We start from the raw sequence: 26,920 nt of genomic DNA, 5'->3' as shown, positions 1-26,920 counted from the left end.
CAGAGATCTGCAATGAGTAGTTGTAAACTGAACGCCACATAGGCCAAGTCACAATAAAATATGATTTTAAGTCAGTTAACACTGTTTGACACAATTTTATATGTGCTCTCTGTCAAAAGCCGAGTTAGGTCTTTAGCACGTATTCGAATCGAAGAACTTGACTGTTCAAAGTTGACTTCGGAGAAACCCTGTAATGTTGATGCATTAAAAGAAATGGATAGAATGAGAAACGTTACAAATAACTAAGTAAAGTTTACGTAACTAATTTAAACAATATTTTACCCTACTAAAAATTAAAAAAAAAATTCATATTTAAATTAAATTTAAGAAAAAGGCTTTTCTAAGAACAAGCTTCTATTACTTGTTAATAAAACGAACTAAAAAGTAAAAAATAAAATTAAAGAAAAAAAAAATTTTTTAAAAATAAGCTTTTATTATTTTGGTTAATAAAGTTAACTAAAAAGTAAACAATAAATTGACTCTAAAGAAATATAACACTTTATAAGTTTACTGTAAGCTTAAACGATAATTAGGCTTTTTCGTCTGCGACAAAAAAATTCTATATTGTACATAATTATATATTTTTAACATTAAAACTTTACACCTAAATTATTAAATCTTACAGTTTATATCACAGTCCTAATTGTTCTAATAAAAGCGTGTTACATTGCGATAGCAAGAAAAGGAGATCCTAAATGTTCTTAATTATACCATCAAAATTTAACACGGTTTTTATTAGAACAATTTGGACTGTGATATAAACTGTAAGATTTAATAATTTAGGTGTAAAGTTTTAATGTTAAAAATATATAATTATGTACAATATAGAATTTTTTTGTCGCAGACGAAAAAGCCTAATTATCGTTTAAGCTTACAATGAACTTATAAAGTGTTATATTTCTTTAGAGTCAATTTATTGTTTACTTTTTAGTTAATTTTATTAACCAAAATAATAAAAGCTTATTTTTAAAAAGGTTTTTTTTCTTTAATTTTATTCTCATTTCTCTCCAATAACAGATATTCCTAAAATCATTGGAGTCAGTGACATCACAGAAAATAAAAGAATATGGCGTGCATTGATTGGCGAATTTTTGGGTACATTCTTCTTGGTCGCCATTGGTGTGGGCAGTTGTACCGGCTTTGGAACGTATAGCCCCTCGGTGCCGCAAGTTGCTTTCTGCTTCGGATTGGTTGTGGCTACTATGGCATTGGTAAGTAAATAGGCGTTATAAATAAAATTAATTTAATTTGTGATTATAAAAATTTGTTTACTGAAATATTTCAGAAAGTTTTCTAGGCATTTTGCAGTTAAATTAGATTTAAATTGATCTTTTGCGTTTTTTGATCCATTTTTAAACTCCATAAAACAAGCAAGTGACAGACAACGTCCCTTATTAATTAATATCAAAAATGTAATGATCGAAACACTGTACAAGGCAGCGTTGAAGTAAACTTTCATTTCCGCTATAACTTAGTAAAATAATTTTTAATCTAAGTTGTTAATAAATTAAGAGCTTGTCAAAAATTTCAACTTCAAATTACAACTCTAGAGAAATCGTCAGTATTTGTTAGTCAACAAACCACTGTTAACTTTCTTTTTATTAATCGGTGTTACAAAAGCCTAAAAAATGGAATATCTTTATATGAACTTAGTGTGCAACTTTTTATACTTCTTTTACAGACTTAAAGCAGTCAAGGCATGGAAGGAACTAAACTTTTTCTACTAAAAAGGCCTAATGGAGATCTTAGCTGAAAAAAAGCTATTACATTTGATTTCCATTTCCTTGGCATAAATATAGCAGTAAATAAGCAACTCATTATTATGAACTAGAGATGACATAAGTTAGCTGTATTCAGCTAAAGCTTCTAAAAATCTTGATACTTTCAAAACTCTGAACTCTTCTAGTATTTGACGCACGTTTATATCACATACAAAATCAAGGTGTATTCCTTTGCCTTTATGTTAGAACATTTTCATATTTGTCCACAAATTTCAGCATGAAATTCGGGAATCTCACTATCAAATTTTTAGTAACTTCTGGTGAGCCAGGGACTTGAAACTTTGAACATAGTTTAGATTTCTATTAAGATGCAATACCAAGAAATAAATTCTACAAGAATGAGATTGAGATATTTCTGTCGACTTTTCAGTAACTCCTCATTCAGCTAGAAACTAAAAAAAAATCAGACAGTTAAAAAACTCATACGAGAGTTGCAATCTTGGGATAGGGTTTCAAATAGAGACTTGAAATCTGAAATGTGTTTCAAAGGTCAGGGGCAGCTTAACAAATGAGACAGAAAGTTTCGCTAGGTGTCGCACTGATCTAGATGTTTAAAATACTGTACTGACCGTATGGAGTCTTGAGATCAATTTTGTGGTCATACGCGATAATCGGCTAAGCCCTGTCTTTCAAAATTAAAATCAATCATATTATCTCCGTGTTTAAGGATTCGTTTTCTGCTGCGTATTGATCAATTTACTACATAAAGAAAGTGCTTAAAAACTGTTTACCTCCTTTTTAATATTTAGTTTTATTGTTTTTTTTTTTAAGACGAAAAAGTCCGGTTGGGTTACAGATCCAAAAAGTAAACAGATTCAAAAGAAGTAAGTGGTTAAAAAAGTAATCGGTTTCAAAAAGTAAGCGGTTCACAAAGAGTAATCGGTTTCAAAAAAGTAAAAACAATTGAAAAGTAAAAAATGCAAAATGTGAATCGAAGCACCCTCGAAATGCTTGATATTAAGATTACCCGATTTGTACAAAACTTATTGTAGGATTTGTTCAAAAATTTCAGCAAGCCTTTTTGCTCTTGTTAAAAAAAATATCTAGCTTGGTTTAACCGATAATTTCTGAGTGATAATATAAAAGTCAACGGTTTCAAAATGAGATCTGCTTTGGTGTCTTCAATTTCGATTACATTTTATATTCCGAAATAGTGAGGTCTTGTGATGATGATGATGTGAGGTCGAATGGGAGTAACTTGATTTTTTTCTGAGAGTGTCTACTTACGCGTTATCCCATTACAGAACCACTACAAAACTGCCAAAGTCTGAACGCATTCACAACTGGGTATAAAACTAACAATTGTTTATGGCTTGCAATAATACAATTTTATTGCATAATACATATATAAATTGTTGTAATACCTTTTATTAACTTGCTTTTCAATTAAGTCTAATACATTTATGGGTTGATAGAAAAACAAAATTTAATTACTTTCGAAACGTATGCAATTTTTTGCAATAAAATTTCTGTGAATGTTTTTAAATACATTCAAGCTCATTGGCAAGGTCAGATTTGGTGATTAAACTTGAGAAGTCACGCTTTTCAATTGCTCATCTTCATTTAAATCACTGTGAAACAAGTTGCAAAATATGTGCCATTAAATAGATAAATTCCAAAATACAGACAAGATTGAAGTGGCTTCAAACAAATCAATCACACAGAATTTCATTCATACTCGAACTACAGAACAGTGATTACGTCGAATATTTATCACGATTTAATGAATGTAATCGCTATAAAAGTGATAATAAATGCTCAAGTATGAGATAGAAAATAAAATGAAAATGATAGATTGATTGATCAAAAAAATATAACTGTTTCCAACTAAGCAAGTGGTCAGTTTGGAGTTAAGTTTTTTTTTTTATCTAAACTGCATGGTTCAACTATATGGTTGGCTCATCATCAGCTGTACAAAAACAAAATATGTTAGTTCAGATTCTCAAAATCTGCGTGTTGGTGTGAATGGTATGGAATGGAATGATAAAATTTAGCAATTTTTGTATGTTGTAAGAAAATGTTGCCAATGGGTTGGTTTCATTTTGAGTTTGCCACCTCCTTTTGACAATCCCATCGACCATGCAATAAAATAAATAAAATCAGCTGATGAGATGAGCCAACCATATAATTGAGCCATGTCTTAACTGGTTGGGCACAAAATCTTCGAAGCTTTTTTTTCTCTGAAGTGTTATTATTATTACAAAAAGGAAATATGAGTAGTTGAAAATATAAAAGAAAGTTCATATGTACATTTGCCCATGTAACCCAATCCAATAAAACTGAAACCTTATTTTGCAACCACGATATTTTTTTACAGATAATTTTCACTGAAGATATATATGATGGATCACGTATGAGTAATTTTTTGCGCTTAAAGATTAAGAGATTGCAGGGATCTTTAGCCAAGTTGTGAAAGAGTTAAAACTTTACTGTCTTAGAAAATATTTCACCCTGTATAGAGCTAAGCATTTCAAGCCAACACTTCAGCCATCCACCGTTAGTCCTTTTATAGCTTTTTTTAGTGAACCAAAGCTTAAACACTTAAAGATTTTTCACACACGGCTGAAGGACATCCTGTGACCAGAAAAACTAGACGGACTGGCCTATAAGTTTTTTAAAAAGCTTTGTCAGAAAATAAGCATGGTTGCCTTGTTGCAAAATTGCAATGATGCAGTGTAATTTAAAGTTTTAATTAAGATATATTTAAAAGATTTGTATTCAAGATTAATAACCCTGCTCTTCCACGACAATATCTATATTCTCAAAATAAACCAATTTCGTATCTTCAAATAATATTGCAGTCATGTGATTGGCGAGAGATGGCTCGCTAAGCTTGATATAAGAGCGATAACACAAATTCAAGAATATGGTAGGGTGCTTCCGCCTACCACACCGAAGGTACTGCGTTCAAGTCAAGTGTAAAGCGGGATTTCAGAAAAAAGTATTTTCAATTACGAAAAAGTTCTTCTATGCGGGGCCGCCTTTCGTCATTGCTTTGGCAAACACTCCTAGTGTATTTCTGCCCTGAAAAACTTCTCACTGAAAATTCATCTGTCTTGCAGATGACATTCGGAGTCGGCATACAAATATATGTAGGTTCCGTCCTATCAATTTGTAGGTTAAATTAAAAGAGAGCACGATGCAAATTGGAAAAGGAGCTCGGCTTTGATCTCTTTGGAGGTAAATAACAACAAGTATTTATTTATGCGTATAAGTGGTAGGCTATCAAGCGCGCTTTCCAATTCGCAACTGATCACATTTTTCCATATGTTGCACTGCCCTCGTGTACTCCCGGCCACGTCCATAGCTATGCATCTTCCGGAACCAGCGAGTGTATTTCAAAGAAAAATTTTCGCTATCCTAAAAGTAATTTCAGCGTATTTTTCGAACTCTCGAATGAGAGACGATTAACATCAATCAGCACATGAATCTGCTAGGTCGACAAAGTGTTTTACTGAGAAACAAGATGACCAATGAGTTGGCACGGCGTAAAGCAACCCATGATGTTGTAGCAGCGAAGGAGGTACTTTCACTACTGAGTCGCATCCCACAGCACTTACGCTGCATTTTCAGTGTTTCCCGGAAAATCCCTTTTGTCACTACTTTAGGATATTTAGCCTGAGGAGCCTATGAAATATCTAAACTATGTCCCTCCTAATACAGTTGGACAAGAGAGATATACAGCCGCAAACAGAAAAATAGTAGTAGGTGAAATTTTAAAAAAATTTCGTCGTTTAAATAAGTTTTTATTTCGACTTTCGATATTTTAAGAAAAAAACTTTTAAATATTTTGTAACTAAAACTAAAAACAAGCATCTTTCAAAACATTTTCGAAAAAATTTGGAAATTCGAGAAATTTGTATAAATATTTAGTTCTCTTTTGGAGTCCTCTTTTGTTTTTTTTTTTTTGGAGTATGCAGTTTTTTATACCAATAAATCTTAGTCCAGCAAAGTACAAGTTATAGCTCTCTTAAAATTCGCATTGACTTTTGATAATTTTTTTTATGAAAGGGTATTTCAGATTTACTTCCACAAAAAAAAAAAGTTTCGAAAATTAGTTGCCGCTTAAGAAGCCTATAACTTGTTCTTTGTTGGACTACAAATCGTTGGGCTACAAAACTGCATACCCAAAAAATTTCAGAGAAATCCAATAAAAAGTTCGAAATTGTTTACGAAATTTTATAAAATTGTATACTGCTATTTTTCTGTTTAATAAAATTGTCTACTGCTATTTTTCTGTTCGGCGCTGTAGTGAAACGGGACTATCCATCGGGCTTTTAAACATTCTTCTGTATTTTTACATTATTTTTCATTGGTTAGTTCTCGAATTGTGGTGTCAAAAGTCTCATCATTCTTGATTCAATTCACCAGCGTGCACAGACAATTTAACACACTGAAATAATAAACAAGTAATGAACTCATATTTAAGCCTAAGCTACATACTTCTGAGACATTGGCATTTACTTTTCAGACTTGTCAAACCAGATAGGCATAAAAGCCAAAATTAAGACAATTAACTTAAAATAAAACAAAGCATTACGAAAACAGAAAACCTTAAAAAAAATATATTAAAAGTGTTGCAAAAATTGCGCATAGAATTCTAAATACAAACAATGTTGCAAAATACAATAATGCAGTTTAAAAAATAATTTGAATCAATAACAAAGCAACACAAAATTAGTTTCTGTGAATGGGAGCGCAAATGCGAGTAGCGGCCGTCTTAGAAGTAAGCGTGACTACAAATGTTTAACTTAAATAGTGTAACATTAAAGCGAATATCTGTGACTAAATCTTTCAACTGATTTGTCAGCGTACGCCAACTAAAAACTTTTCAACGCTTAATTACGCTCATAGCGGAATGATACAAGGTGGCAGCATGGTGACATACCTACAAACATAAATAAAAATTCCATCTACTTTGTTTTTGTAAATTCGATTGACAAATGTCAAAATAGTACTGCGCCGGAAGTTGATGTATCAAATCAAATAAAAAAAGTTTATAATCAGCTGTTCCATGCCGCCACCTTGTATCGTTGCGCCATGATTACGCTGTTGCACAGTCACACAGAAGCAACAAAACAACAATCACACCTCTAAAACACTGATGCACAAACGCACACACGCGCGTACTTAAGCAATGACAAGTGCAATACGATTGCGTGCAATGGAAATTCTAGATTGAATAAAGTTACAAAAGTAAATAATGCATTAGATATGAAGACAGGTGTGGTATGGGTGGGAGCTAAATTGAGTTGGTGCGGTGAGGACTGAAGTAAATGGCAAGCATTTGCCATAATTACATTAGTTAATCAAAGCTCGCTTAGTCGCTTATTCGCTAAATGACTCGTTCGACTTTGACAATCATCAAATTATATTTTTTTAATTGCATACACACTTTTTTGTTTTTGTTTTGTTTTTTGTTGTTATGCTTTAATTTTTGCGTATAGTTCCTTGCACGCAGCTGTAAGCTATAACATTGAAGATTTTTTGTTTTAACAATAGTCAACGCATTAATGCATTTGACGCTAAATAACTGCATGAAAACTTCTTATAAATAGACGACGGTTATTATTAAAATTAATTAAAACAAGTAAGGAAGGCTAAGTTCGGGTGTAACCGAACATAACATACTCAGTTGAGAGCTATGGAGACAAAATAAGGAAAATCAATCTGGGGTAACCCTGGAATGTGGTTGTATAACATGTGTATCAAATGAAAGGTATTAAAGAGTATTTTAAGAGAGAGTAGGCCATAGTTCTATGGATGAACGCCATTTAGGGATATCGCCATAAAGGTAGACCAGGGCTGACTCTAGAATTTGTTTGTACGATATGGGTATCAAATGAAAGGTGTTACTGAGCATTTTAAGAGGGAGTGGGCCTTAGGTCTATCGGTGGACGCCTTTTCGAGATGTCCCCATTAAGGTGGACCAGGGGTGATTCTATAATGTGTTTGTACGATATGGGTATCAAATGAAAGCTGTTAATGAGTATTTTGAAAAGGAGTGATCCTTAGTTCCATAGGTGGACGCCGTTTCGAGATATCGCCAAAAAGGTGGACCAGGGGTGTCTGTACGATATGTGCATCAAACGAAAGGTGTTACTGAGCATTTTAAGAGGGAGTGGGCATTAGGTCTATAGGTGGACGCCCTTTCGAGATATCGCCATTAGGGTGGGCCAGGGGTGACTCTAGAATGTTTGTACGATATGGGTATCAAACGAAAGGTGTTACTGAGCATTTTAAGAGGGAGTGGGCATTAGGTCTATAGGTGGACGCCTTTTCGAGATATCGCCATTAGGGTGGGCCAGGGGTGACTCTAGAATGTGTTTGTACGATATGGGTATCAAATGAAAGGTGGTAATGAGTATTTTAAAAGGGAGTAATCCTTAGTTCTATAGGTGGACGCCTTTTCGAGATATCGCCATAAAGCTGGACCAAGGGTGACTCTAGAATGTTTGTACGGTATGGGTATCAAACGAAAGGTGTAACTGAGCATTTTAAGAGGGAGTGGGCATTAGGTCTATAGGTGGACGCCTTTTCGAGATATCGCCATTAGGGTGGGCCAGGGTGACTCTAGAATGTGTTTGTACGATATGGGTATCAAATGAAAGGTGGTAATGAATATTTTAAAAGGGAGTAATCCTTAGTTCTATAGGTGGACGCCTTTTCGAGATATCGCCATTAGGGTGGGCCAGGTGTGACTCTAGAATGTTTGTACGATATGGGTATCAAACGAAAGGTGTTACTGAGCATTTTAAGAGGGAGTGGGCATTAGGTCTATAGCTGGACGCCTTTTCGAGATATCGCCATTAGGGTGGGACAGGGGTGACTCTAGAATGTTTGTACGATATGGGTATCAAACGAAAGGTGTTACTGAGCATTTTAAGAGGGAGTGGACATTAGGTCTATAGGTGGACGCCTTTTCGAGATATCGCCATTAGGGTGGGCCAGGGGTGACTCTAGAATGTTTGTACGATATGGGTATCAAACCAAAGGTGTTACTGAGCATTTTAAGAGGGAGTGGACATTAGATCTATAGGTGGACGCCTTTTCGAGATATCGCCATTAGGGTGGGCCAGGGTGACTCTAGAATGTGTTTGTACGATATGGGTATCAAATGAAAGGTGGTAATGAGTATTTTAAAAGGGAGTAATCCTTAGTTCTATAGGTGGACGCCTTTTCGAAATATCGCCATTAGGGTGGGCCAGGTGTGACTCTAGAATGTTTGTACGATATGGGTATCAAACGAAAGCTGTTACTGAGCATTTTAAGAGGGAGTGAGCATTAGGTCTATAGGTGGACGCCTTTTCGAGATATCGCCATTAGGGTGGGCCAGGGGTGACTCTAGAATGTTTGTACGATATGGGTATCAAACGAAAGGTGTTACTGAGAATTTTAAGAGGGAGTGGACACTAGGTCTATAGGTGGACGCCTTTTCGAGATATCGCCATTAGGGTGGGCCAGGGGTGACTCTAGAATGTTTGTACGATATGGGTATCAAACGAAAGGTGTTACTGAGCATTTTAAGAGGGAGGGGGCATTAGGTCTATAGGTGGACGCCTTTTCGAGATATCGCCATTAGGGTGGGACAGGGGTGACTCTGGTATGTTTTTGTACGATATGGATATCAAATTAAAGGTATTAATGAGGGTTTTAAAAGCGAGTGGCCCTTAGATGTATATGTGAAGGCGTTCTCGCGATATCGACCAAAATGTGGACCAGGTGATCCAGAAAATCATCTGTCGGGTACTGCTAATTTATTTATATATGCAATACCACTAACAGTATTCCTGCCAAGATTCCAAGGGCTGTTGATTTCGCCTTGTAGAACTTTTTCATTTTCTTCTACTTAATATGGTAGGTGTCACACCCATTTTACAAAGGTTTTTCCAAAGTTATATTTTGCGTCAATAAACCAATCCAGTTACCATGTTTCATCCCTTTTTTCGTGTTTTGTATAGAATTATGGCATTTTTTTCATTTTTCGTAATTTTCGATATCGATAAAGTGGGCGTGGTTATGGTCAGATTTCGCCCATTTTTTATACCAAGAAAAAGTGAGCTCAGGTAAGTACGTGGGCTAAGTTTAGTAAAGATATATCGGATTTTGCTCAAGTTATTGTGTTAATGGCCGAGCGGAAGGACAGACGGTGGACTGTGTATAAAAACTGGGCGTGGCTTCAACCGATTTCGCCCATTTTCACAGAGAACAGTTACCGTCATAGAATCTATGCTCCTACCAAATTTGAGAAGGATTGGTAAATTTTTGTTCGACTTATGGCAATAAAAGTATTCTAGACAAACTAAATGAAAATGGGCGGAGCCACGCCCATTTTGAAATTTTCTTTTATTTTTGTATTTTGTTGCATCATATCATTACTGGAGTTGAATTTTGACTTAATTTACTTATATACATGAAAGATATTAAATTTTTTGTTAAAATTTGAATTTTAAAAAATTTTTTTTTAAAAAGTGGGCGTGTTCTTCATCCAATTTTGCTAATTTTTATTTAGCACATATAGAGTAATAGTAGTAACGTTCCTGCCAAATTTCATCATGATATCTTCAACGACTGCCAAATTACAGCTTGCAAAACTTTTAAATTACCTTCTTGTAAAAGTGGGCGGTGCCACGCCCATTGTCCAAAATCTTACTAACTTTCTATTCTGCGTCATAAGTTCAACCCATCTACCAAGTTTCGTCGCTTTATCTGTCTTTTGTAATGAGTTATCGCACTTTTTCGGTTTTTCGAAATTTTCGATATCGAAAAAGTGGGCGTGGTTATAGTCCGATATCGTTCATTTTAAATAGCGATCTGAGATGAGTGCTCAGGAACCTACATACCAAATTTCATCAAGATACCTCAAAATTTACTCAAGTTATCGTGTTAACGGACGGACGGACGGACGGACGGACGGACGGACGGACATGGCTCAATCAAATTTTTTTTCGATCCTGATTATTTTGATATATGGAAGTCTATATCTATCTCGATTCCTTTATATATGTACAACCAACCGTTATCCAATCAAACTTAATATACTCTGTGAGCTCTGCTCAACTGAGTATAAAAACAAAAAAAAAATTGTTTATAGTTTTATTCGTCTGGGCCTGAAGAATACCGCCTGTCGCGCGAAAGTTCTGCCACTTAGAAATCTGGTGAACTTAATTAGACACGATTCGACTTCCAGTGCCTTTCAACGACCGCTGGTGGGATATTGTTGAAGGGTTCTTCGTTGTCAAGAAAGGTGCACAGCACAAATTCTTTGTTCTGAAGTGTACCCGTTTGCGACTGATGTCACAGCATTTGAAAATTGTTGCAGAGACAAAATATTTTTAGCACCTTTAGGATTTAGGTCAATTTGACCATATTCTGAGAACTTAGGATACAGCCCAACCTCATACATATGTATATTGTACATGGAAGCCAGCCACCTTTACAGATCTCTGATATTACCCAGGGTTTAAGCCATGCAACCCCAGAGACATGTAGAACTTTAAATAAGTTAATGACCAAGTCGTTCGCTTTCCACAAAGGAGATGAATGTTTTTCTTCTAAGGCTGACATTTGCAGCTTCAACATCTGGAAAATGAGTGTCAATTAAAAACTTGGTCTCCTCGGAGGTAAATCGCGCCAATTATTTATTTATTTTTGGTCAGGGGTCCCGTGTGGCTTTCCTAGTCTCAGATTCACAAAATACATAATCCACTTTTAGGGAGAGTACAGTACTCGTTTTAACTTTACTGAGGAGCCGTGTACTAGTAGTTGTGACGTTACTAAGTGTCTTCTTCCATCACGGTGCTTTTTCCCTACCGCCGTGAGTTTTTAGTGGATAAAAAAAATAAAAACTCGATTACATGCTAGAGTGCTTCTGTAAAAGGTCCGAGTTGTGCTTCTGTCAATAATTTCTACAACTTATAACCATATTATTTCTAGTATGCTCATCTGGAATGCACAAACGATACCAATTGATAGCAGCAAAGTTCAAGTCTTAATCTAGCTGCCTCCCCAAATGAATGGAGCGGTTTCTCTTGAAATACTTTCTTGGCCAGAACTTCTTCATATGTATTCATAACATGGCATTGGCAGCTATGCCTATGGGCTTTTATTTGCTGCACTATCTTCATATCTGCGTAAAGCTCATATACCTCGTCGTTATACATCCTTCGATACAAGCCGTCGGAATCATGTACACAACCATAAATCTTGTGGGAAAACTCTTCTCTGGAACACTCCAAGAGCCACCTCATCTTCTCTCTGCACCGTCCATGATTCCATTTGTCCAGAGATTTTGTTTGCGTCACTGATTTACTAAACCTCCTCGGCCAAGACTATTTCCACTTCCCCCTTGTTCAAGGCAAAGCAAATGATTTTCACAGGTCTGCTTAATATGCCGATGGATAATCTACATCAACTTAACATCACACTCAAAAACCAAAAAGAACCTCATGTTCATGTTTAATTCTGAGTTCATATCCATTCACAATATAATAAATCTTAATAAATTAAATTATTTCATTTAAAATCAATTGAATTGGCTACGAAATAAAAAACTCGAATTTTAATCAAATTATTTTCAATTGCATGCCACATTGAAGATTTACAATTGGTAATTTTCTGATACTAAAGTGCAATCTAACAACGTACACATTATACATTTTGTATGCATGTACATATGTAAATGTGTTTGTATATTGAGCATAGCGAACAATAAATTTGAGGTATCAACCAACCAAACTTTTCATCATTTAGCTAACGCCAAGCCCATTGTTCTTTTTTTATACTCAGTTGAGCAGAGCTCACAGAGTATATTAACTTTGATTGGATAACGGTTGGTTGTACAGGTATAAAGGAATCGAGATAGATATAGACTTCCATATATCAAAATCATCAGGATCGAAAAAAATTTGATTGAGCCATGTCCGCCCGTCCGTCTGTCTGTCCGTTAACACGATAACTTGAGTAAATTTTGAGGTATCTTGATGAAATTTGGTATGTAGGTTCCTGAGCACTCGTCTCAGATCGCTATTTAAAATGAACGATATCGGACTATAACCACGCCCACTTTTTCGATATCGAAAATTTCGAAAAAGCGAAAAAGTGCGATAATTCATTATCGAAGACGGAAAAAGCGATGAAACTCGGTAGGTAACTTATGACGCAGAATAGAAAATTAGTAAAATTTTGAAAGAAGGTGATTTAGAAGTTTTGCAAGCTGTAATTTGGCAGTCGTTGAAAATATCATGATGAAATTTGGCAGGAACGTTACTCCTATTATTATATGTATGCTTAATAAAAATTAGCAAAATCGGAGATTGATCCCGCCCACTTTTAAAAAAATGTTTTTTTTTAAAGTCAAATTAAAAAAAAAAAGTTTATATCTTTACAGTATATAAGTAAATTATGCCAACATTCAACTCCAGTAATGATATGGTGAAACAAAATACAAAAATAAAAGAAAATTTCAAAATGGGCGTGGCTCCGCCCTTTTTCATTTAATTTGTCTAGGATACTTTTAATGCCATAAGTCGAACAAAAATGTACCAATCCTTGTGAAATTTGGTAGGGGCTCAGATTCGAGGACGATAACATATCGAAATCGGTTGGAGCCACGCCCTGTTTTTATATACAGTCGACCGTCTGTCCGTTAACACGATAACTTGAGCAAAAATCGATATATCTTTACTAAACTCAGTTCACGTACTTACCTGAACGCACTTTGTATTGGTATAAAAAATAGCCGAAATCCGACTATGACCACGCCCACTTTTTCGATATCGAAAATTACGAAAAATGAAAAAAATGCCTTAATTTTATACCAAATACGAAAAAAGGGATGAAACATGGTAATTGGATTGGTCTATTGACGCAAAATATAACTTTAGAAAAAAACTTTGTAAAATGGGTGTGACACCTGTGAAAAAGGGCGAAATCGGTTGGAGCCATGCCCTGTTTTTATATACAGTCGACCGTCTGTCCGTTAACACGATAACTTGAGCAAAAATCGATATATCTTTACTAAACTCAGTTCACGTACTTACCTGAACGCACTTTGTATTGGTATAAAAAATAGCCGAAATCCGACTATGACCACGCCCACTTTTTCGATATCGAAAATTACGAAAAATGAAAAAAATGCCATAATTTTATACCAAATACGAAAAACGGGATGAAACATGGTAATTGGATTGGTCTATTGACGCAAAATATAACTTTAGAAAAAAACTTTGTAAAATGGGTGTGACACCTACCATATTAAGTAGAAGAAAATGAAAAAGTTCTGCAGGGCGAAATCAAAAGCCCTTGGAATCCTGGCACATTTTGGTCGATATCTCGAAAACGCCTTCACATATACAACTACCACCACCCCCTTTTAAAACCCTCATTAATACCTTTAATTTGATACCCATATCGTACAAACACATTATAGAGTCACCCCTGGTCCACCTTTATGGCGATATCTCGAAAAGGCGTCCACCTTTAGAACTAAGGCCCACTCCCTTTTAAAATTATCATTAACATCTTTCATTTGATACCCATATCGTACAAACAAATTCTAGTCAGCCCTGGTCCACCTTTATGGCGATATCCCTAAATGGCGTCCACCTATAGAACTAAGGCCCATTGCCTTTTAAAATACTCATTAACCCCTTTCATTTGATACCCATATCGTACAAACAAATTCTAGGGTCACCCCTGGCCCACCTTTATGGCGATATCACGCAACGGCGTCCAGCTATGGAACTAAGGATCACTCCCTTTTAAATCACTCATTAACACCTCTCATTTGATACCCATATCATACAAACAAATTCTAGAGTCAACCCTGATCCACCTTTATCGCGATATCTCGAAAAGGCGTCCACCTATAGAACAAAGGCCCACTCCCTTTTAAAATACTCATTAACCCCTTTCATTTGATACCCATATCGTACAAACAAATTCTAGGGTCACCACTGGTCCACCTTTATGGCGATATCCCTAAATGGCGTCCACCTATAGAAATATGGCCCACTCCCTCATAAAATACTCTTTAATACCTTTCATTTGATATACATGTCATACACACACATTTCAGGGTTACCCTCGGTTCATTTTCCTACATGGTTATTGTCCCTTATGTTGTCACCATAGCTCTCAACTGAGTAATGTTCGGTTACACCCGAACTTGACCTTCCTTACTTGTTATTTTTGTTCTTGGTGACCTTGTTTTCACTTCATATGGATTGATTAAATATCGTTTATTGTTGAATTTAATTAAAATAATATTCATACGTAGGCACAGAGATATTCACGTTCAAGCGCAAACGATCCTGCCACTGCAGTTGGTCGACTAGTCTCTAAGAAGAGTCATTGCAAACGCATTTTTATTGAATGCGATCTTTTGGAATAGATTAAGGCCCACTTTCACCATCTTTAGTTAAGTTAGAATTTAACTACAGACTAGAAATCCTTTACCATAGCTTTTGACATGAACATGAATACAAAGTACATAGCTGTTCGTATCTCGAATAGGGACGATTAGTGGTTGCAGATCACTTCATACATATAAAGAATTAAAAATAGTAGCATGATCTCCCGATACCATAGAGGGAATAACATTTATGCACAGTGAAACATATTTTTACTTTGTTGTTGTACTTTCAGTATTACTTTGCTGACTTTAGCTGGGCTTGCCACACAATTAAGTCACTTATCACAATTACTGCATGCCAATTTATGAAGCAATAATAGGGTCACTCAACAGACACAGAAGGCGCTTATATAGTGTTAACAGCTCTTTAATGAAGATATCATTACATATTGCTTGAACTGTTTTTAAGATAACATGAGTTATACAAATATATTTCTGTTATTTATTATCAGTGCATTGTTTGCATGAAGGTCTTAAAAAGTGTTGAAGGTCATATTTTATATTGGGTGGCTAATCGGAATTAGCAAGTGCAGCTGGTCATTCAGTTTACTTCAATTATCCGAAAATGTATCTTGAAAGTGTTTTAATGCATACTATAATTACAATAATGCTATACTAGTTAAACATGAACCTATTTAGGCTAGGAAATATATTTAGGTATTTGCTCAAATCGCTGTGCTTGCTATGTTGATCGATTTTTGTCTGTATGTAAATCTTTAATTGATTTTTTTTAACAGCGCGTCCCGTGGGGCATCTTTCCCCGGGCGCTACACACAGGGGGCGCCAAATGGTCCGCAAAGCAGAGCCTCTTGGATAATTTACATTTTTATTATAACTGATTTCTGGAAAAAAGTTTTCTATACTAAAAATTGCATGCATATATCCGGAACACTAGCGACAGGTTGTGGAATAATTGAAAGCATATATCTTTTTTCTCACGTTCAACGTTACGATAGGAATTATTAAAAAATGCTTCAACAAAAACTGTCAGACGTGAATCTGAAACACGATGGAGCGCCAGAATACAAGGGGTTAGCTTTACCGTCAATGGGCTAGAGAATGTAGTAGAACACTTAGAACAACTAGCAGAGACCACTAAAACCACAAGTAACACCAGAAGCGAGGCTACTATTCTTTTGCAAAATATACTAAATTTTAGTTTCATAACAATAGTTAATTTCTGGTATGAAATCTTAAGAGGATTGATCGTGTCGAAAATTTTCTATAAAAAATCTATAGTTTTTGATAATAGATCGATAGCTTTCCGACAACAACTTGGTAAGACACAAATAACAAATTGATAACTTTTACCGACAGCAAATCGATAAGTTTTTTATGTATATTCGATAACCTTTCGACAACATATTGACAATGTTTCGCATAAAAATCGATAAATTTCCGATTACAAACCTATAACAAATCGTTAAAATGGGGACAACAAACTGATAGCAGCCAATGACAAATCATTGACGACAAATTTTCGATAAAAAATCCAAAACACGCCAATAAAAAATTGGTAATACATCACCAACAAGTCGATAACTTTTCGATAAAAAACGATACATTCTTGATCGATCGATGACTTTCGATAAATGACTGGCAACTTTCCGAGAATATATCGATATCATTTTGATAAAATATCGATAATTTTTCATTTCCTCTGTGATAACAAATCTACAACCTTATCAAACATAATCTATCACACATCGAGAACTAAACGAAACTTTTCCGTTCCTTGCTTTTAACTATTCCTACATTACGTTACGTTACAGTTCAATGACCACACTTAAGCTTACATTCTTTACTTTCCCCTATAGTATACTAATCCCACTAATTACGCCTGCATTAACATTCTACATACATATATATCCCTTATAACGTAGCACTTTCAAAAACTGCGCTTACGCTTACATTCAGGACTCCCCTATAACGTACGCGATAAGAGGAATAACGATAATCTTTGTCTCCAATTTGTGTTGGATTATTTGTTATATTTCCCCCAACAAGACGGACAATAATCACCTGCCGAAAGGCAAACCATATTTTCAAAATTATTCTCATGTGTTTTGATATGAGGCTGCGCAATGGAGCTTATTCGACACAGTTAATATAAAGCCATCGCCATGGCCGGTATCAACTCAGTGATATATCTACAAAAAATGTTGTCAATCGCGTGTGAATCGAAATATTTCAAAAAATCGTATTTGTGGTCCGATTTGACTCACATTTGAACACATTATATACAGTGCGGTAGAAGTTACATCAAAATTCTTTGGAGTTCGAGGAGGGACAAGCATAGGTGGCGATGAGTCGAGTAAAGTGTTTAGAAGGATTATGAATTGAGGAGTTAGATTGTAACAATTTATCAGGAAAGAGTCCTAGATGAGGCTCTGGCGACCTCAAGCTCCTCATGGAACTTGGGGGTGGGGAGGGAGGGAATGGCCTGAAGGTTTAATGTGGCCACATAAATCGTTCCCGAGATGGTCGGGCTAGCACCTTAGTAGTGCTGTGGTACCGGAGCGTACCGGATCTGTATCCGGCAAAGGACCATCACATCGATAAAAAAAAAAAAAATAAAAAATAAATGTAAGGCGCGATAACCTCCGAAGAGATCTAAGGCCGAGCTTCTCTTCCAATTTGCGTCGTGCTCCTCTTGATTTTTCCCTACAAATTGGCCGGACGGGACCTACATGTTTTATGCCGACTCCGAACGGCATCTGCAAGGCAGATGAGTTTTCACTGAGAGCTTTTCATGGCAGAAATACAATCGGAGCGCTTGCCAGACACTGCCGAGGGGCGACCCCGCTTAGAAAAATTTTCTTCTAATTGAAAAATCTTATTTCTAAAATTTTTTGATGTTGCTTTGCCCGGGAGTTGAACCCAGGGCATACGGTGTGATAGGCGGAGCACGCTACCATCACACCACGGTGGCCGCCATCACATCGATAACACTCCCCAAAACCTTCGGGGAGCAACCTTATCGCTACAACAACAACAACAAGTCCTTGTAATAATGAGGCACTAAATAGAATGAGAAATAATAAGCAATTAAACAAAGGCTAAAAACTTGAAAATAAAATAAATCAAACAAAATTTTGAAGTTAAACGGTTTTATTGAAAAGAATACTTATTGAAGTAATAATAATACTAAAAGCTAGATAATAATTAGGTACGTCCTAGGTACTAGTCATCACACTCCTCATCATAGATTAGACAAATAAATAAAAGCGTTGGGCGCGTGAACTTTCTAAAAATGTGAGGCGTAGCGTAAGATTCAGTTGGTCTTACTTATGTATACATACATATGAAAATATCATTTGTAAAAATATGATAGATTATCAATAGAAATTTGACGCGACCCACGCTTTTATTTATTTGTCGGATCCACGCCCTAGATTGATGGGAAGTGTGGTGACTAGTACCTAGACTTATCTAATTATTTTCTAGCTTTTAGTACTATTATTACTTAATGTAGGTATTCTTTGCAATAAAACCGTTTAACTAAAATTTTTTTTTAATTATTTTATATGTAACCTGCTCCTGCGCTCCTTTTGTATTGGAGGCAAGCACAGCATATATTATACTGCAACCGGGCGCCACTATGCTAAAGCCCATATACAAATTGTAACGAATTTAGTGCAATTCCTCTTATTTGCAACCTTCTGCTAACGTTCGAATCACTAAACTGTTGAATAAATAACTTTATTATTCAATAATGCAAAATGGCCTTTATTAGACTACTTTCAAAATAACACTACTCTTGCTCGCCAGATAGCGCCTTAAATCAAACTGATTGTGTCGGGCCTCTACTGTTGCAGCCTTTTATACTGTCTGATTTCCTCGTTGCATATTTCTAGGCTTTTCTATTTCCAGAACTTACTAGTTATCAGCTATAAAATTACTCAGCTGTAACTACAGATGCATGATTTTATAGCTTCTCTCAAACCCCATGCGCTTGTATGTGTGAGCGACACTTGCACAACTATTACATACTTTCGGGAGTATCTCAGATTTATGCATGTGGTTGTGCGTTGCTTCTCCGCTGCATGTACGTACATATGTGTAGACATAGTGATTGAATTATTGATGTGCATACAAGTCACTGCTTAGCATCGGCTTAGAGATGATAGTATCCCTTAGTGCTGCTAATATTCGTTACAATATGTATGTATTTGGTTGTCACATTTATTACATCACGAGTGCTTATTCCCTTCATAGAGCATCAATTATTTGATGTTTGGCAATATGCTTTGTAAATATGCGGAAAAGTCGCAATATCGTAAATTTATTTATTGTTTCACTATAATTATAGCAATTGTTAATTCAATTGCAGTTATTTGGTTGGTCAGATTAAAGATTAATGCATTGCGCATTGCATTGTTTCATACAGCAAATAAATGGGCTAAGACACACTTCGCAATTGTAAAATACTACAGCGCATATGTATAAATGATGGAATTGATTGACTGACATATTGTAAGGGAATAGAAATGTTTTTGACATACAATTTCCATATTGGGTGTTTTTGTTGTTGCTGATTTGCACTACAAAAACGCATTACACATTCAGATGCGCTACAAGCGGGAAGCAAAGTTTATGACGACAAAAAATATTTTATTTGCATAAATAAATGGCCGCAAAAAATACATCTATTTACATAGGTATTTATACAGAATAGTAAATTAAAAAATTGAATGCAACACTCAAATAATTAATTATTAAGTTTACAGGCATTTCAATTAAAATACGTTTATTACAATTAAGGCGCATCTTTGGACATTCGCCACATCAGTAGCAAATTCTCACACATAACATTTGTCATTTGTTATGTGTCTAACATTTAAATGTATATTCACTACTTTTGTTATTGCATTTGTTAGTGAAAATTTATAATTATTATTTAGGTATGCAGGTAAAAGCTGTCAGCCAGCGAAACCCCCCACAATTTGCAAACATAATAAGAAACTGGATGTGCCAATTATACAAGTCAACAATAAATAATGATTTTTTTATACCAGTCTAACTTTCAACAATGGAACAAGCTTTCATTATGGCAACAATTTTATTTGTTTACATATTTGATTTTAATCTCGTGTAATGAATATTAGGAATGCGATTAGTTTTCGAGACACTTTTGAAAATTAAGTTGGAACCAGTGGCGGATCTAGGATTTGGTACTGGGGGCTTGACATTTTTTCACTTTAAAATTTAGCCCCTAGCCCCTTTTTTTGGCCCTCTTTAAAATGTTTGCCCTTTTTTGGCTCCAAATCTATTTGGGCAACTCGGATTGTGAAATTTGTAATGTATGTATCAAATGACATCGAAATTTTATTTTATTTTTTTCGTTATGATGATGTGGCAGCTTGGTAATCAGCTGATAATAAAAATTAATCGATTATCGAGTGTCATCATTTACACAACGTAGAAATGAAAAGGTAAGGAAATATTTTGCATACAACGCCACAAAAGAATTTTTTTATCAGATATTTAATAAAAAAGCAAGTTCCAGCAACAGCAGAAAACTTCGAAAATGAAGAAAGCGATGAAAGTGATGAAAAGTCGTTTCGATGACAAGACGAGCCATGCGTGCCGGCGTTAAGTTTTTTCTTATATTTGGCGGAACAAAGTAATTACTGCTTACTTAACTTATTTTTATTATTAAAAAATATAAATTCATATATATATATATATTTATTATAACAAGTAAAGACGGGGCCGACAATATGCTGTTAAGTTTTTAACGAGTAGAGCCCTCTATGCCACTTATTTCATCTTTCAGAGCTTTCTAACCATGTGAAAGTGAGTTTAATTCAATTTCTGTAAAAAATGCGAGATGCATTCGGTAAAAATATTCACAGTAGACAATTTTTGGTATAAAAAATTTAAAACCAACCGTGTGTCCTCAGTATGCCGTTACGTGCAAAATGCACGTAACTCGCACGTATGATACCTCAACCTTGCACGTAATTACTTAGTTCGAACGGATGGGGGGCTTTAGCCCCCATATCCCCCCTAGATCCGCCACTGGTTGGAACGAAGAGAAATATTATTATTAACTTATAATAAAACCAATAATAGTTAACAGTCTGTTTTGGGGTTATTAATGTCAAGTCGCACAAACTCTATTCTGGACATTACATTCTATTACAAATGGTATGTTCTTAAAGACGAGATACATATGTACCTAAACGGCAGTGGATCGCGGCACAAATCACGGATTTATTAATTTATATGTTAGCAGCTTATTGGTGTGATTCTTATTTATTCGGGTGGGGTGATATAAGGTCAGAAGCCAAAACGTCAACGGCGTTATGACCCCTTCATATGGAAATAAGATCACTTTATGACTACTTCGAATTATTGTCAGCTCAATTGACTTTATAACCTTCTTTAATTTGACTTTATTGTCATTTAAGAAATTTCGGTTTGATCTTATCACCATTTCAGGAAAAAGTTCACAACCATATACAATAGTTTAAAGTTTTTAAAGTACGTCCGAGACAAAAGCAAACATCTTCCGCAGGATGGTTTAGACGCTTAATTGAATATGTTCTTCTTATTTTGAAAGAATCCTTATAAGACCAGCTTTCAAACCGGTTCTATCTTAGGTTCTTCTTATTTTAAAGAAATCCCATTTTTCTCTAAAACGAAACCGGAATATAGAAAAAGAAGCGACTTAATTAAAAAAAAAAGCGTACATTAAAAATAATAAATCGCGCATTATCGTATGCCAAATTTTCTTTAAACTTTTAGTTGAATAAGTTCTTCCTATCTCAGCGAGGACTTCATTGGGCCATTTGTTTTATACGATTGTTCACTAGAATGGCACCATAATAGAGGAAAAGGAGCACCGTATCCAAAATTTTAAAACAAAATTTCTCTTTTCATTCGACTTTATTTACTTAGTTAAAACAATAAAATGTAACTGTTATTCAACAGTTGTTAACATTTTACGTGGCAGTACGAAACAAAAAATACTTGACTTTATTACCATTTCGGTACAGCAGGATGGTCATAATGTCAATATCGTTGACTTTGACCATTCAGTGCAATCATAAGGTCAATTGACGTTATGGCCATTGACCGTATAGAACTACACACATAGAGTGCGGTAAAGTTAATCAGTCATACGACTCGGTCTCTGTGTATGACTCGCTTACCAAATATTGCTGCACGAACAAATTCAGAGTTATAAAGATAGCTAGAGAGCTGAAATTCATAAATAGTCCCGAAATGTAATAGTCCCGATATAACCTTCAAAATATTTCTGAAGCAACCCGGGGACAATTTGGAAATAGTCCACAAAAAAAGCTCTAAATAGTCTCAAACTGACAACAAAAGTATTCCTGCAGTAAATTTTAAACAATTCCGAAGTTATTCCTTTACCAATTCCGCAATAAACTTAAAAATAACCCCGAGTGGTACCGAAATAGTTCCATTATGATCCCCAGACACATTCGAAATGGATATTAAATTATCATGAAAACCATTGCAGTTGTACTGAAACAGGCCCGAACTCATCCTTAAAAGACTTTCGAGCTTATTATGCTTTCTAAAACAAATTTCGACACTGTTCTGAAATAACCGAAAAGTATTCTAAAATTGTCCCAAGGTCATCTTTACATAGCTCAGAAATGGTCTCAAAGTTATCTCGCATCAGTCCCGAAATAATCCCGAAAAAGTTTTGAAATGATCCCAAATACAATCCCGAAATGGTTCGAAACATTCCCAAACAAATTCCGAAATATATCCTAACGACAACAATTACGCAACTGTTCCAAAGAGTCTCAAAATGATTCCAAACACAACACAGAAAGGATCCCCATGAAATAATGACGAAATAACGTCGGAAATAATCCCATGTTGAAACGATCTCAAAAACAATCATAAATCTTTTAATTTTAGTTATTCACAGCAGCAATGACGGCCATGTTGTGGCATCGCAAAATAAAAACTATTTTAAAAGCGGTGTTGAAATTGTCTTACTTCGAAGGGGTAGAAGATGGCACAACGCCGAAAGGGATGACTTAAAGTGGTTCTGACATACACTAATTATTCCCTCTGTCGGAAAATCAACAAAACAAACCGAAAAGTAGATGGGTTCCCGCCTAAAACTTCCTTCCAATGCAGCATCTAAAAAAAAACTGTGCAGACCCCTTTTCAGTACCTAGATCGAATTTATTATCAACCTCGAATAAGGAATGACCTGGAATAAGCCAGACAAATCCCATAAACCCATACGGTACCAATACAGAATTAGCTGTTCGGTCACACATAGAATAATCTAACTAACAGAGTTATCTATCATATGGCATACCTAGCAAGGACACAGTTTATGCATAGATTTAAAAAAAAAAAATTGCCAGACAGTAATCTTGCGCTTCTCTAAGTTTATGATACGTCCTCGGCACGGATAGGCGAGGTTGACAATTGGGTTTGGAGAAGCTATATATTGCGCTGGCAACCTGCAAAGGGTTGCGCTATACAACCCCTTGAATCTGGTATTTTAGTCGCCTCATACGATAGGCATACGTACCGCGGGTATATTCTGACCCCCTAACCTGCACTCAGTACAAAGTTATACACCATGAAATGTATCGGAAGTCCAGCCTATTAGATTAGTGGCAAATGAAGCGAACTTTCCCAAATTTAGTTTTTGGGCTAACATTGCGGTCGGCAACAATCGAGATTAAATATTAAAAAAAAAAAAATAGGCTTATCACTGCCGCCTTTGAAGACTTAGTTTTTCCACAACATTTCGAAAGATGTAACTTTGGTAATAATATAACCGTCGAAAAAAGATTTGGTTGTGAACCCATTTTGGTCCATATTCTCATTAAAAAAAGTTATTTTAACAATTTCTTTTTTTTTATGCCCACATTAAGTGCATTAATCCATGAACGACAAAGTAAAAGTCAAAGTCAGCAGCTAATGACAAACAGACAAGTGCATTGAGTTGAATGAGCATTGAATTTGACGTACATAGTGTGATTGTTGCTGTTAAGACCAAGCAACTAATTTTGATGCTGACAAGTAAACCACTTTAGTGACCACAGCAGTTTGTCTGCTGCGTAAATAAATAAGTGCATTTGCTTCAACCGGCCAGTCAACGAAAATCAATGGCAAGACATCGATCGTCGTTTGTCGCTATCATTTTAACGATCTTAAACAGATAAACCAAAATTATGAGTTATGGCCGTGGCGCCGATGTTTGGCATTGATTTTAGTGATTTGCGATTGATCGGTAGCGATTACCGATTGTTTCATTTGTGTTGTAGGCATTACTGAAATGGGTTTGGAACGATATGATAAGGGCAATGACAACTCTCGCTTTGGTTATAGGCAGTGTTCGGACCGAAACATTTTTATAACTGGTAAAAAAGTGAGGGATTTTGACTTATGCAGTCGTCGATTTTGGTAGCATTTTAGGCGTAAAAAACAGCAAATATCGGATTTTGAGATAAGAAGCTAGAAGCTTACATGGGCCTTTATTTTGTAAAGCTAGTCATAAAAAAGCGCTGGTGAACATCTCAAGATATTTAATTTTTCGCAAATATTTCGCTTTCTATGGCTTACTCATGTTTTGCACTCAGTACAAAGTTATACACCATGAAATTCTTCGCAAGTCTCAGAGAAGACTTAGTTTTTAAAAAACATTTCGATTTGATTTGATTTATGTTATAGAGCTTTCGGATAAGGTCATCGGGCTACTGAGACCTATACTTCTGTGTCAAAAACTCTAATCGTTGAACGTTTCAGAGAGTCATATTGCATCCGTTCACATAGAAACGACTTCCGTGAACGCAGACATGAAAAGAAAAATTTCATTTTCCAATAATGGCAAAAGTTGGCAAATATTCTTTCTCCGGTTATTTTGTCACAGCAACTGAAAGATCGCAGTCAAACACAGGAAGACCACAGTAAATTGCAGCTATAGCTTCAAGGAAATCGCTGTAACTGGATAATTGTGACAGCATTCGCGTCTCATTCGTAATAGTGGTGGGTAATGACACTATTTTTTGAGTGTTAACACAGTAGCACAGGCACACTTTGCAGTGTTAACACATTGTTGACACAATTGTGTTATAACTGATTACCGAAAGTCGATATGAGTGTTGGCACAATATTAGAGCACAGTACTGTGTTACTTACCTCTAACGCCACGTTTGACGCCATTTAGAAAAGTAAATCATGGCAACATTTATCTTCTTTCATACTCCCATGTTTAGGGAATCTACGTTATATAACCACAACTTTTGTTTAAATAGAACATTTTCAACTTACGAGTATGCATTTTGTGCCCGCATCTTTTAAACGTAATACACAGGCAAGAGAGTACAATCAACACACAAGCAAAACACAAGCACAATGGACTATGTATGTATGAATGTGCACTTACGATCTGATTGTCATTCTCTGTGCTATAGAAACAGTTAGACTTGTGCTTTTTCGTTCTTTTCAGAGATTCGAATCTTTCGTTCTTTTTCTGATGAACGAACCAGTTGTTCTTTTTGTTCATCTGTTCTTTTCTTTTTTCAAGCAAATTTGTTCACTGCTGCTCGCACCCGCGAAAAAAGCCAACAAGTATAGATGAGGGTGTGTATACAGCAATGCTTGGTGTAGGTATATTTAAATGTGTTATGAATAAATAAGTTAATATATACATATATTGTAACGAATTTACTTGCAAATCCTCTTATTTGCAACCCTCTGGTAAGTTCGAATCACTAAAATGTTGAATAAATAACTCCAATATGTAATAATGCAAATGGCCTTTATTAAGGTACTTCAAAATAACACTCAAACTGTGCAACAAATAGCTTGCTTAAAACCAAACTGATTGATAGCTCAAATGAAACTCTATTATTCAAAATATTACTGCTCTTGCTCGCTAGATAGCGTCTTAATCGAAATCTCAAATCAAACTGAATTCCAGCGCCTCTACAATTGCCGCCTTTTCTACTCTTTGATTTCAACGTTCGCATCATCTAGGCGCTTCCAGAATCTAATAGTCCAGCAGCTCTCAAACTTCTCAGCTGTAACTAGAATTGCACGATTTTATAGTTTTTTTCTCATTGCATACTTTCAGGAGTATCTCAGATATATGCATGTGTTTGCGCATTGACTCTCCGCTGCTCGTATTCGTACATGGTACATATGTGTAGACGCAATTATTTATTTGTTTATGTAGATACATAATGATTGAATTATTGATGTGAATGTTGGTAGTTTACAGTCTCTCGCGCACACATAGGCGTATAAGTAAATGCATCTGTGTGTGACATCTCTCGGCTGCCTTATATATGTGTATACATGATTTGATTATTGACGTAAATATCGCTTAGCATGGCCTTAGCATCGCCTTAGTGATGGTATAGCTTAGTGATGCTAATATCCGTGACACTGCCCTCCACCTAAGTCTGATCGTCCCGATCAGACAAATCTCTCGATCTAAACGCTGCTAATCTCTCCAAATGAACCACTTTCATTTTGGTTCGTGGTTTGGTAGTGGTTTGTATGCGGTATACTACATCGTTGATCCGTTTTACAACTTTGTATGGGCCTTCCCAGTTACACTGCAATTTCGGGGACAAACCTTTTTTTCGTTGTGGGTTGTATAGCAGCACCAAATCTCCTTCCTGAAACCCTTTCTAATTAAGTGCTTTATCGTACCTCGCTTTCATCTTGTCACTCATAATCTTTGCTCGTTGCCTTACCAGATCGT

At 35.6% G+C, this 26,920-nt stretch overlaps 1 protein-coding gene across 7 annotated transcripts in view; it reads left to right on the top strand.

Moving 5' to 3' along the window:
• Positions 1 to 26,920, top strand: part of LOC137244794 (aquaporin-like) — a 198,099-nt gene that overhangs the window by 136,242 nt on the left and 34,937 nt on the right. For all 7 annotated transcript variants that reach the window (XM_067774311.1, XM_067774310.1, XM_067774312.1 and 4 more), the window contains one exon: positions 1,018 to 1,211. In XM_067774311.1, coding sequence (XP_067630412.1) covers positions 1,018 to 1,211 — 194 coding nt within the window. The remainder of the gene's footprint in view (positions 1 to 1,017; positions 1,212 to 26,920) is intronic.

This window comes from Eurosta solidaginis, chromosome 3, assembly GCF_040869045.1.
Source record: "Eurosta solidaginis isolate ZX-2024a chromosome 3, ASM4086904v1, whole genome shotgun sequence".
NCBI lineage: Eukaryota > Metazoa > Arthropoda > Insecta > Diptera > Tephritidae > Eurosta > Eurosta solidaginis.
Note: the sequence above shows the minus strand (reverse complement) of the source record. Positions and strands in the feature narration are given on the sequence as shown.